The sequence below is a fragment of the Camarhynchus parvulus genome, chromosome 1, assembly GCF_901933205.1.
Source record: "Camarhynchus parvulus chromosome 1, STF_HiC, whole genome shotgun sequence".
NCBI lineage: Eukaryota > Metazoa > Chordata > Aves > Passeriformes > Thraupidae > Camarhynchus > Camarhynchus parvulus.
Genome location: NC_044571.1, coordinates 56058972 through 56073224, shown reverse-complemented (window position 1 = coordinate 56073224; position 14253 = coordinate 56058972). Strand labels below are relative to the sequence as shown.

The following is a 14253-nucleotide window of genomic DNA, read 5'->3' as shown; positions in this document are numbered from 1 at the left end:
ATTTTTAAAAAGAAAATGCATATTTATGAAACTCTTGTTTCTGAGTAGTATATATTTACATGTAATGCATTAAAAATGTGATGGGTTTCAGAGTAATATATTATAGAGTAAAATGTATTTTAACCAAGATTATGTTCAAGCTAAGCCTTATATTAGTTTATGCCATGTTAAAAAACAAAAACACTAAGTAATTTTAGTAAAGCAAATGTGACTTCTGTAAGTTTTGCTACATCAAATATATGTAAAAATTGAGCTAGATTCTTATTGGGCAATTTAGTAAATTAAATTGATAAAAATTCTGTGAGCTACTACTAATCATGTGGTGCTTGAAAGGTTTTTTATAAAAAAATAAACCAGGTATAATTTACATTTTAATTTTAACTTGCCATCTTGCATGTAATTATGAAAGTTGATTCATTCGCTGTCAGGTATTAGCGTTCATTGTTTCTAGTGGTAACATTCCTTTCCATGGGAATGTGTGAGAGCCTGGCTGCACAGTCTCACAAGGCCCATGCACACACCAGGCTCATGGACACAAGCAAGAAAATGGCACCTTTGCAACCGCCCACATAGCACAAAATTGCTCATATAAACATGAATCCCTTTAATGGGTTTATGTTTTCCTTTTCCATCAGATCTAAAGTCTGCTGGCAGATCTCATACCCAGCCACCAGCACGCACACAGCCATGTCAGTCTGTCCTGGCCAGGAGACCCCTGACCTGTGGTACCCACTTTTCCTCTGGCCCAACTTATTGGCTGCTACAGCCTGGAGCTCGTAGGGGGTTACATGGATGTACTTTATACAGCTCTGGCCACTCTGTGAGCCCAGACCTGGAGTCTCCCTGGCAGATGGACTTCGAGACCCATGGTCTTTCCTGTGTTCATGGTCTCTTTCACTGTTCCTTGTCCCAGGTACCAGCTTATCCTCCCTCAAATTTGCCAGTTTAAAAACATGTTCCCTCTCATACACGACAGAGAATTTAGAAAGAGAATTTAATAAGGAGATGAGACAGGTTACAGTGATCACATACAGGACTGTATTGACCAGGAACCTACTTATTTGCAGCTCTCCTGTTTAATCTCATTTCTTCTGTATTTTCCCCTGGCTTCATCTTCATTTCTCCCCTCCTTTTGCTTTTCACCTAAAGAACCCCATTAAAAATTTCATGTTTGCCTAAAAAGCTCATAATTCCATAAAAAGTTCCACAGATATCCACAGCTCCCTTCCTCTCCAGCAGGCCATAGCATGTTTCCTCTCTTTACTTATATTCATGATAATCTTGTCTTTATTCTCATCAGTTAGGAGTTCTGGTTGAAGCTCTTAAAGGTGATGCTTGAGAAGGTCCTTTTATGGCTCACTGATCAGAGTCTCCAGAGTCCTGGGCTTTGGTACTATTCCCGTTATCTACATTTTGCCAGCTCTGCTGCTGTTATCACTTCTGATTCTTGCCTCTTCTCTTTTATCCTGAATAACTATTAACAAAATATTTTTACAGAAAGTTTCAATTCAGATTAGAAGTATTCCCTTTTCCTCCTCGTTTTCCTCTCTCCTCCTTTCTCCACCTTGGAATTCTGTTTTTCTTAAAGGGCTCTTACTCAAGTGGGTTGTCCATAGGGAGGAGTGAGTAGTCTCTTGGAAATTTATGCCTGGCTTTTCTCTTGTTCATAGGTGTTTTGGTTTTAAGTACAGCCCAGAGTACTGTATATTTTCTGATAATTGGGAATTGCAGTTCAAATGTCTTCCTTTGTCTTGTCTGGTAAATTCTCTGTGTGTACCATTCCATTTCCATGTCACAAAGGTGCATACATTTCTGAAGAATACTTCTGCTTTATCAGAGTCTGAAACAGTATTTTTAAAATGTATTTGTGTGAAATATGTTAATTGAAATAATTTTTTCCTTTGTAGAACCAAAATTGCAATTTCAGCCAACACATCAAGTACAGCACAAAGTTATGAATACAGAACAGAATGGAATCAAAGAGAATCATTCAAGACACGTTTCCCGCAATGACACGAGACAACCAAGGAATGAGAAACCTCCTCGTTTTCAAAAGGATTTTCAGAATTCAAGGCAGGCTTTGGAAAGTGGTGGGTTACCAAGAAACAGAGGTCCTGAAAGGCACAGCTCTTTAGAGCACTGGACAGATGAAAAAAATAAAAGTGACAGACATTATCCTAGAAATGACAGGTCAAAGGATTTGGGTTATCAAATAACCACTCACCAGAGTGATATTACTTTCAAAAAAAGGGATAACAACATGCAAAACAGAGTAGGAAAAGGAGTGTCTTTCTCAGAATTCAAGGAAAATTCTGCTGCTCAAGATGTGACAGACAACAATAACCAGAAACGTGGGAAAAGGGAAAACCAAACACACAATTCTGAAAATTTTTGTGATAGGAAGGCACGAACAATAAGTAATGAAGCCTTTATGGTAAAACGTGAGCAACATTTTGGTGTTAATAATGATTACCAAAATCCAAGTAGGACTGATAATTTTAGTGCTGTACCAAATGGAGATACTGAACATCATCAGAAAGGAAGACGAGTAGGACCTATTAAATCGTCAGGACCCACTGTGATCCCATCTTTTGATGATAAAATGTTGTATTACAACACTGGTCCCAAAAAGAGAACTGGGCCCATCAAACCAGAGAAAATACTGGAACCATCAAGTCACATGGAGTATGGAAAAAGTTGGAGACCAGGGGATGAATGCTTTGCTCTTTATTGGGAAGACAACAAGGTATGCCTTTGCTAAGTGAGAACTATCACAAATTGTACCTCTCATGTTCTCTTATGCATGTGTGGGAGATATTTAGCACACTACCACAGAGACATGGCCTTCGTTCATAGGTGTGTAGTGTGCTTCTTGCCTAGCTCCATGCTCTGTTTTATGATGTATGTCACTTGCATTCACTGCACAAAATTTTTAAGTCCCTAAATCAAGTCCTTGTTTCTGCTGTGTACATGGGGTTTAGGATGTCTTAAGCTCCTTACTGAAGCATTTGACTTCAGTGACGAAAATTTGAAGGGATGAATGTGGATCTTGGTGCCCATATTCTGTGCTGAGGAACAAACCCAGGATGCTGTGCTATCTATATCTATAATGGTGGATGTGTAATACCTTTTTCTGGAACAAGTCAGCATGCAACCTTTAGCAGTACAAAGAAAGAATAAAGTCTGCAGGAATGGGGCTGTAACAAGCCTGCCAGTTTTCTTTCAATCATTACAGAACAGAAACAGCAAAAGGCTTAATTTTGATTAGCACTTGTGTGCTATCAGCTAAAGAATTTGTGGACAAATTGATTATACTGCATGATAGATTTGTATTACTGATTTTTAAAAGTTTAAATACTTTATTTTCAGCTCTTTTCCCCATTAATGAGATTTCTCTTTCAGGAGGACATTTTGCTATCTTTTCCTTTGCTAAGAAAGTTTTAGGCTGTTTTCTTTGATTTGTCATCACCTGTTCAAGAGTTGTCTGCCACTCTTCATGGGTAGTTTCTTTGGGTTTTACCCCTTTCTGATAATCTGAGAACTACCTTAAATATTGTTGTTCTTTAAGTACATTTTATTCACACCTTTTTCTACTTTTTAAGAATTTAAGAATTTTTTGTTAAATTTATTATATTTATTATAAGTGTTTTCTTTTTTTTTTTTTGGGTCTGCATTAGCTCAGTAGCATAACTTTATTTTTCTCTTTCTGCTGGTATGACTAAAACCAATGATAAACCATGTAGGATTTTTGGTAGTGGCAACCCATAGTCAGTTGACACCCTTAAATAGGAATATGGAGCTTGAGTGGACGGATTAGTATGAAGTATAATGGCATATTACTGAATTGTTTCCTATTTTCAGAGTACTTGCATTACTCTGAAATGAGATCCTGAAATTTTTGAAAGTACAAATCTTACCAGATAAATACATATGACATAATCCCAGACTGTTACGTATTCAGCAGATTAGAAGGTGTGTTTTGGCAAGTAATTGGTTTCTTGATAGTTTAAGTAAATGCTGCTACTCACTTCTAAGACAATTCTAAAATGTCATGATAAAATACAGTACTAAGCTTTACCATTTAGGAGGCAGTGATTTTTTTTTTCATTCAGTCAGATAAAATTGATTTAATACCTTCAAGAAAGCTATATTTGCATAAATGTAAAAAAAACAAGTTTTGTGTTTAGAAAAAGGACTTTATGAAGAGGCAGTTTTATCATAGTTTCATCATATTTTTATCATGTTTTATTGTGTGATAACATAGGTATGCAAGTACACACATACAAGCCATATCAGTATATGGCTAATAAGCACTTACAGATGTCTATTTTAAGTAAACATCTTTCAATAGCATTTCTCTGTATACAGCCGTATTTCTGTTAGTGATGAATTTGTTCTGCTTTCAGGGAGATGAAAATGGGTCTTTTAAATGCTCAGTCTACTTAAATAAGCTGTGTATCTTCTCAATGAGTACTCTAAATACATTCTGCCATGTCCTTGGAGTCTGCCATGTGGAATTTTAAGATATCTGGTTTCATATCTGGTACAAATTTAAAACAAAATATAATGCTGACTAAGACTAAGTATATATACAGACACAGAGAGACATATATGAAAAGGAAGTTTTTAAGTATTTGTGATATTTCTGGTTGTATTTTGTGACCTTTGAAAATTTCTCTTTTAAGTTCTACCGGGCAGAAATTGAAGCTCTCCATTCTTCTGGGACAACTGCTGTTGTTAAATTCAGTGATTATGGAAATTATGAAGAGGTGCTTCTCAGCAACATCAGGCCTGTTCATGCAGACACATGGGTATGTGATAACAAATTGTATTAAAAAATATAAACTACATAGTCTGTACAAAATATGTAACTCTTAACTAATTAATGCCTACTCATGCAAAGAATGCTACCTACATGTGTAGAAAAATTGTTGCAAAGTACACGCACAAAATCTCTGATTTTACTTGTCTATATGAAACCTGATAGACATGTATTACAATGTGGTATTCTTCCTGTATAATAAATTTCAATTGTATTGTTTGAAAATGAATAATTGATCTGTCAACCAAACAGTTTTATGCATGTTTTCTCTCTTAAAAGTTGTTACTTTTTCTATTTAACCCAACTTTTTGTTTTATTTCATGTACATTGTATGTTGTTGTGTAAGGGTTAGGAAATAGTCATTTAAAACATATGTTCTGAAGCTTTTCACTACATGTGTATGTATGACTAAAAATACACATCTGTATCCCTTTATTTTGTATCATGATTTGCTTCTTGTTTCGATGATTTCTTCTTTGCCAAATATTGTAGTGGTCATGTATGCATCAAAATCTGTTTTATGAAGTTTAGAATGTATTAGCCTTATGGAAATTGGAAATTTTAAAAGGCTTTATTAGTGAATATCATGGAAGCAGAGATACATTTCAATTAAAAAAATATCAGGAATGCACAATTCTTTGCTGTTTACTCTTACTATAAAAGGCTACACAAAAAATATACATCTGCATTTTGATTCCTTTATGATGAGTTGACTGTGCTTATTTTAAGTTCTTACATTTGGGTCATAGAACCATGTTACTGCTGCTGCAGAGGCTGAACAGTCAGCTCCTGTTTCCCAGTGGTCTTTTAACAAGTATTGTTGCCTGTAGCTCTGAGCTGCCTCTGAGATGGCCTTTTTATACTTAAAAAGATACCTGAAACTCCTCCCAGCTGATGCATTGTTGTTTGTATGAAAAGTAACCCTTTATCCTGCCTTCTTTTTGTTCTACTAGCTGATCTGTAAGATGCTAGTTACTTACAGTATGATTGTATTATTTTAACCCTTTTTCTGGGTTACTAATCAGACTTTTCTTCATTTGATTACAGTTTTGAGGAGTGGCTTTTATTTTACTTTAAGCCACTGAATGTTAGCTCTCACAGTCTAAGAACTTGGCCTAGTAAGTTGATCCTGGTAGTGAGGTGCCGTTTCCTACTTGATCCTAGTAGTGAGGTGGTCATTTTCCCTGCCTCTTCTGCGTATGTCTGACCATGTGTTCTTCCTCATCCCTCTCCTCCCTTGTTGGATTGTCAGTCATGTAGCCACAGGATGAAATTGAATGAAATGGACCACATTTTTGTTCCCCCAGGTTGTCTTAGTTTATTTCAGAGTTAGTTTGTTGAAGCTGACCCAAGGGTGGCACAATGTATGGAGAGGCAATTCTGACAGTAAGTACCATAGTCTTGACATCATGCTGCATCCTGATTGAGTCATTGAGGCTTCCTCTGTTATTACTGGAGACAAAAGAGGAATTTCGAAGGACTTTCAGTCCATTCAAAAGTGAAAAATACCTTTCTCAAGGTTCTTTTTTCTCTCAAGGTAGCCTGGTTACATAAATTCAAACAATGACATTTCAGATCATTACAGTTACACAAGATAATGCCAATCAACATCTTCACAGTAAACATCATTTTAATGAGTTGTTTTCTGACAAATTGCTCTTTTGTTGCTAGAAGGTCCTTGCAGCTGTAGGATATTTGTGGAAGAAAGTTGATTAGGACCTACCTCTTCAATTCTTTCTTTTTTGGGTGCTAAGCATAATCCTCATTATGCATTTGCAGTTCTTAATCACTCATTGATACTCAGCTTTGTCTTTTAAGCTGAACACCGTTGGCCATTTTTCTTTGTCTCAGTGTTCCTATTATATATAAATCTAGATAGCATGCACAAATGCAAAATGAAGTTATAATGCTGCTTAGTTCTTTGACTTAAATTTCAAGTAACTTGGGTGTATTTCCTCTTTACAAGAGAACAAAACAGACTTTAAACTGACTTCAATAATTACTTTTCTTTCACTGATCAATGCTATTGGCCCCAAGGAGCATATATTTCTGGAAATATTATGCTGATTTTTATTTCAGTTGTTCCACATAATTTCCAGATAGCTAAGTAAAGTCCCTTTTGCAGGTGCTTGGGTCCATCAATACTTTTAAACATCACCTCCTAAAGGCACTGGAGCAGGCAATTCCCAAAAGTCAGAAGTCAAGCTGGCGAGGCAGAAGGCTGGCTTGGCTGAACAGCAATCTTCTCTTGGAAATATAGCAAAAAGGAAGATGTATGCCCAGTGGAAGCAGGGTCAGGTGGCATAGGAGGAGTACAGAGATGCTGCTTGCCACTGTAGGGAGAAAATTTATTCAACTGAAACTCAGTTGGAGTTGATGCTGCCAGAAGTGTGGGGGGCGATAAAAAAGAGGGTTTTTTCAAATATATTAATGGCAATAGGCAGTGTAAAAATAACATCAGCCCATTACAGGATGAGGATGGTCTCCTTACAAACAGGGACAGGAACAAGGCAGAGGTGTTTAAGCCATTCTTTGCCTCCATCTTCAACATGGGTGATGGACCAAGGGAGCCTCAGTGCCCTGAGCTGGAGAACTATGACTGAGAGAATCATCAACTCCCAGTTTACTCTGGAATTGTGTGAGATCTGCTCATCCAGCTGGATCTGTACAAATCTATGGAGCATGATGGGATTCATCCAAGAATCCTCAAAAAACTGGCTGATGTAATCACAAAACCTCTCACAATGATTTTTGAGTGGTCTTGGTAATCTGAGAGGTCCCAGCTGACTGGAAGCTGGCCAGCGCTCTCCCAGTTTTCAAGGAGGTCAAGGAGGAGCCTGGAAACTACAGACCTCTCAGTCTCACTTCAGTGCCTGGTAAAATAATGGAAAAGATTATTCTGGGGGATATTGGAAAACACCTGGAGGCCAATGCACTCATCAGTCACAGCCAGCACAGCTTTGTATGAGGAAAGTCCCGCTTGTCAAACCTGATTTCCTTCTATGACAGGGTGGCCCACCTAACTGACATAGGAAAGACAGTTGATGTAATTTTTTTGGATTTCAGTAAAGCTTTTGATGCTGTCTTTCACAGTATGCTCCTGGACAAAATGTCCAGCCCACAGCTTAACAATCACGTTATGTGGTGGGTGAGCAGCTGGGTCTCAGGTCAGGTGCAAAGGGTTGTAGTGAACAGGGTGACATCAGAGTTTTGGTGACTGGTCACTAGTGGGCTTCTGCAGGCTTCATACTCAGCCCCTGTGCCCTTCAACATCTTCATTAACGACTTAGACATAGGTCTCAAAGGAATAAGTTTACTAATGGCACCAAACTGGGAGCAGCTGTCAACTCCCTTGAGGGCAGAGATGCTCTTCAGAGGGACCCAGACAAATCAGAGGGCTTGGCAGTCACCAAATTTATGAGGTGTAACAAGGACAAGTGCTGGATTTTCCACCTTGGATGGGGCAACCCTGATGATGTGTGTACACTAGGTAATGAGGGGCTGGAAGCAGTGCTGCAGAAAGGGACCTGGGGATCCTGTCAGTGGCAAGTTGAGTCATCACTGTGCCCTGGCAGCCAGGAGAGCCAACTGTGTCCTGGGGAGCATCAGATACAGCATCATCAACCACTCAAAGGAGGGGATTGTCCTGCTCTGCTCTGCGCTGGTGTGGCCTCACCTCGAGTGCTGTGTGCAGCAATGTGGGAAAGATATTAAAGTATTCGAGAACATCCCGAGGAGATCAGCAGGCAGGGTGAAGGGCATTGAGGGGAAGCCTTGTGAGGAGTGGCTGAGGTAATTGGGTTTGTTCAGCCTGGAGGAGACTGAGGGCAGACCTTGTTGGGGTCTTCAACATCTTTATGAGGGGAAGGTACCTATGTCTTCACTCCTGTGACCAGTGACAGGACCCAAGAAAGTGGCATGAAATAGCATGATTCAGGGGAGGATATCAGGAAAAGGTTTTACACCCAGAGAACACTGGAACAGGCTCCCCAGGGAAGAGGTCACAGCACCAAGCCTGACAGAGTTCAAGAAGCATTTGCACAGTGCACTCATGCACATGGTGTGACTCTTGGGATGTCCTGTGCAGGGCCAGGAGTTGGACTCGATGATCATTGTTGGTCCCTTCCATTCAGCATATTCTGTGATTACACGATTCTTGATCTTAAATGTCTGTACTGAAAACTTGTAGAAATACACTATATGTGCGTTGTAATTCAGACTCCTTTTTGAAAGAGTTGCTGATACCGAGAGAAGATTTAGTGAACTCTATCAAGGCATAAATTTAGCTAGCCTATCTTAGAAGTGATTATTCTTTATTGTTTGTTTCAGTACTGTTTGTTTAGGACTCATGTTGAATTTCATTTTTTGTCCAACAAATACAAATGGATGAAAGTATACCACTGGGAGGAAGAAAAAAAAGCAAAGCAAAATGTTGCTTGGCTAGTCACTTGAAAGAACAGCCAAAATACCACAGTGACCTTATTTTGATGACATTACATATTATTTAAGCACCTCAGCTTCTGGTCTGCTTTTGGCAACCTTTATAGGTGATTTTTGGTTTTTTTGGTTTTTTTGGTGGGTTTTTGGCTTTGTTTTGTTTTCTGTTCTTAACTGTAGATCAACTCTGCCTCACATTCTCAGAATGTATTGTGCTTACCACCTTAATGAAAAAAGTATAATAATTGATTATCCATTATGCAGTTTGCTCAGAGTTCTTGTAAGTTTTCAGTCTCTCTGACACCTTACATGCAGCTATTTATCTTTCTGATGGCTAGAAGTAGAAGATAAAACTGAGTTTTACATTAGGTAAACCAAAAAGGTAGTGGGGATTTTTTTTACAATAATCGCATACAATACCAATATAAATACATTTAAGAACACTAGAACTGCTTATTGTTTTTCTTAGTGCCTGAAAAATATGTCCTAGGTATGCAATTCATAGATATTTTTAATAATAAAACTGCATTTAGGTTCCACTATTCTAGAGTTCTTCTAAGTGTCCTGTATGTAACACTACACTGTATTCCAATAGTTCCTTCAATGTGGCAGGGGTCACTTAAAGTATTTTAATCCAAATAAAAAAAAGTTAAAGAAATGCTATTGTAGAAGTAAGAACTGCTTGTTTTTTTCTTGCAAATGATGTAAAATTATACTAACAACTGAAAAGCATTGAAAAGACCTTTCTGAATCACTTAATAATATGTTCTGTGGAAAAAAAAATAAAGTCAAGATAATACTTTAAACTCTAAGTCTTAATTTTATTCTCTATTTTGTAGAATATCTTTCCCTTAATAAATTATGAAAATGTACAGTCTAAGTGTTTATCTTGTGACATTTTTCCAAAGCCAAGTAAGTCTTTGCTTTGTTTTCCATTCTCTATTTCCTTAGTAATGTCATAGGCTTTTTTCCACCCTATTTACACTACAATTACATTTTTTTGTTTTCTACTGCTGTACGAAGGAAATAAAGATTGTAGTGTTCCCTGTGTATGTATGTAGTTTCACTTATATATGTTATGGCCTTAATTGCTTGTTCTCTAAACAAGCTGGAATTCTTACAGATTCTTTGATTACAATTATTCTAATTCCTTAAGAATACCAATTATGAAGTGAAGCCTATAGTTTAGCTTAGTTCCCTCTTCCTGCAGTATCTTGCACTGTGTTTCTGCATAAAGATAAAAGAATGCAAAAATTATTATTAAGACATAGATATTATACATATTCCTGGTTTTTCTAGAGGTTTTTTTTTTCTGTGGAGACTGAAAATCCACTTTGCAGGTTTTCTCAGCTCATTCCTCCAGTAAAGAATGAGCTGAGGAAGGAAAATAACAGGATCTTGGATTGCAGTTAATTCTTGCTGGCAGACAGTTCAGAGTTCAAGTTTGATAACATTGTGTTTTGTCATGGAGCTTTAAGAGCTTCTGTGTCTGCTGAATTACCTGAAACTGTAATTCAGGGCTTGATCATAGCTTTCCATTTCAGGTAAGTGAAGAGGTAAACTCCTCTTAGTTTGCTGAAGGTGTTTGAACCTCCCCCCAGCAGTGTAAAGAGCAGTGCTGAAAACACTAAATGGTGAAGGTTTACAGCTGCTTCTTTAAGCTGGAGAAGGCTTTTGCCTACCTGTTTTATGGAGGTGTTAAACCCATTCAAATGTCTTTATGACAGGCTAATAACTACTTGAAAGATTGGATGCTGTTTCTTTATGGCTCTTAGGCCTGGATGCCCTTGGCATCACATTGTGGTCTTTTTGTGTTGTGTGTAAAGCAGGAAATCTTTCCCACTGAATAATTAAGTAGGTGCAGTAGATAAATGTGTCCTGGTTGGATCTCTTATATAGCTTCTGTTCTCATTGACTACACAAAACCAAGGCTGGTAAAAGAGAATGGTACAGTCTACTTAATTAGTTCCAAGATTCCTGTGGAAAAAAATGTCCCTGAGTATTGCATGAGAGAAAACTTTAATATCTTTAATTCTCTGGCTTTTGTACTGTTAGGAAAATCTCTCGAATAATTTTACGGTTCAAAATAATTCAGTGACTCAATTCATTAAATGAAGGATGAGTGTTTTGGACTACTCATCTTCCTGAGTGATGGTGGACATTTGTTGAAATTAATCTAAAACTTTACTAGTGTGACTTTAGTTTCCACAAAAGGCTATCTTTTGGCTTTAAGAAAGCACTTGAGGTGTAGGCAGTAATTTTGTTGGGATGTGCCTTACTTTCTATCTTCTCAAGATGGTGATTTCCCTGTTCTCCTAGACTCAAAAATTGCTTTTCATAGTCTACCTTAAACTTATTTTTTCTTATCTGAGACTTTTTGTACTCACTGGAAATATTGCCTTAAATTTCACTGCATCTTTTACAGTACACCATCATACATGCCCTACACACAGTTTAACCTTCAGGTTCTCTCAGGATAATTCTTTATGTAATTATTTATTTCCCCAGCCTTCTTTTAAGGGGAATTATTTTGAGACAGACTTTTTGGAAACCACTTACCCTGATCAACTGCTAGTAAATGTTTTTCTTTAGCACCTTATCCTCTGAGAAGCTGCATAGTTTTTCAGACTTCAACTTGTTGTATGCATGTTGAAATAGAGATAGATGTTCACAATTTAACTATTCCTCTGAAAGTTACTAGCCCTTAGCTGAAACATGGTAACTGACATCGAAAGGTGGTTAAAGAACAGCATTTTACTTTTTAATAAACTAAAAGGAGGCAAATTTCAATTGAGGAGGTAATTTCTACCAAGTGGGCATAAACCAGGGGCTTTCAATTTTATGGTTCTATCATTAGGCATTGTAAAATACATGAGTCTTCACCTTGAGTATTTCATATTCATCAGACTAGGAAATATTACTACTAATTATTACCAGCTCTACATTTCAGATTAAGGACATATTCTTCTTGGGGTTTGCAATTATTGAAAATAGTTGTGGCAGTTAAAGCAGGACTCTTGGAACATTACACTGTTCTTCTCCTTCTCCTCTTGTTATTAATTGTAATTGCATATAATGACAGTTCATTATTTGGAGACTGCATATGAGCTCTTTCCTTGGGTTATTTTGAGACTATTTCTCACTAAATATCTTCCTTTAAACTGAGTTGCAATTTTGTTTTGAGATAGTTTTTGATCCTGCTCTAGTGTGATTAAAGTTATTCAGAATCTCATTTTGAGAATTCTGAAAGATTCTTTGCATGGATTTCTCTATATTACCTGTGTTGAGGTTGAATATGTTGAGTAAAAAGTTAGTTGTGTAAAAATATCTGGACTGTTCTTGCCATCACTGTTTCTCTCCTGATTTCCCTGTCTTCTTCACTTTCCCATGTTCTGAGTTTGTCCACATTTCATAGATTAATTAAAAGGATTTTAATTAAAGAGGAAATGAGAGGAATTGGCATATTCCTGACCGGTTGCTTTCTAAGGAAGGGAGACATGATGCTGTTGGTTTGGTATTACTGAATAGAAGTGATGATGAGTATAATCTGTGGAGTATGTGGGGCATGTGTGTGCGATTCCAGATCTTACTCATGGGTATGTAAACAGCATATGTTCAATAGATACGTTACCTAATGTACTGAAGATTCCTTATACAGGGATGGTTAATATCTGGAATGCTGGAGCGTTTTTCTTCCTTGTTTGATGGCCTGCAGGTGTTATCAGTAATAATATCTAGAAAAATAAGTATTTTATTATATAAGAACTAAAAAAAGTAGTTTACCGTGAAGGCAGTTTTTTTCAACAAGATGATTTGTTTTTCTTCATAAATGCTTGAACATAGAAAATTACTCTTTTAGACTGTTTTTAGGGGGGAATAAGGGGATAAGGAGGGAGGTTGGGGGAGTTGAGTTGTATGTTTTTTGTGGGTTCTATTTTTTGATGTTGAAGACATCTTTGCCAAAAGGGAACACATGTTTCTCTAATGAGAGTGAGTTTGTTAATAAAAAAGCCATAAATATATGATGGCTATACAGAGGGACTTTTTATCCATGTGTATTTAATGTGTATATCAAACATATTGAACATCAAACATGACAGGATCTTGTAACTTTCCAACTTGGAACATTTGGTTATGCAATCAGGCATCAGGGACTATTTCATTGCTCAGTTCAGACTCTCCTGTGCTTATGAAGCCTATTTTTAATTGGTCTTTTCTTTTTGTGGGGGTTTTTTGGTTTTGGTATTTTATTTTGTTTTTTCTTCCTTTGGTACCTAATTGGAAGTGTTGCTTCTTACTTCTTAGTGAAAATCTTGAGAGCTTATTTCATGCAGGCTCAAGTTGATAAAATCGTTTGCAGAAAAAGTTTGCATAGTTATGTAATTGTTTCCTATTTGAATTTATTAATCTCTTTTCTGATGTGGTCATTTTTGTTCTTCCTCTAGACTATATGTTCTCATATAGGACATCCACTGTGGGTCACAAGGCATACAGGAGCAAATGAAAGCAGAGGTGTTATTGCCATATTCTTTGTTCCTTTCTTGACAGAGCTCCCCCAGCATCCTGTTTCAATGTAGGACACTGCTGGAGAATGTTCTTGAATGTTCTACAACTGACTGTAAAATTTTACAAGATATTGAATGCTGTATTGGACTAAGCCATGCACGATTTTAGAATTGGATGCAGGCTCATGGGGTTTCTCTTCTTGCTTGCATTCCTTCCTGGCCTATTCCAGTCTCACTTCTTTTCCCTGTATGGATAATCAGCCTCTTTTTGATGATGGCAGACACATGTTAGGTTACATCAGAAATCCTCACAGTTGAGCATTTTGAGGCCCAGCTGATGGTAATCACATCATAAGTCACAGAGTTTCATCAGAGTCTAGGGAGAGGAGTGAAGCTGAGTCCCCACTGAGAGAGCTGAATCTTCCACAAGTTCAGGCCAGTTGAAGGAGAGAGCTACTCAATAAAAGTTCATCAGTCAACCTGGAAATG

At 37.3% G+C, this 14253-nt stretch overlaps 1 protein-coding gene across 2 annotated transcripts in view; it reads left to right on the top strand.

The window, feature by feature from the left end:
• TDRD3 (tudor domain containing 3) overlaps positions 1-14253 on the top strand; it is a 93293-nt gene that overhangs the window by 65532 nt on the left and 13508 nt on the right. For both annotated transcript variants that reach the window (XM_030959060.1, XM_030959067.1), the window contains exons 11-12: positions 1908-2746; positions 4686-4811. In XM_030959060.1, coding sequence (XP_030814920.1) covers positions 1908-2746; positions 4686-4811 — 965 coding nt within the window. The remainder of the gene's footprint in view (positions 1-1907; positions 2747-4685; positions 4812-14253) is intronic.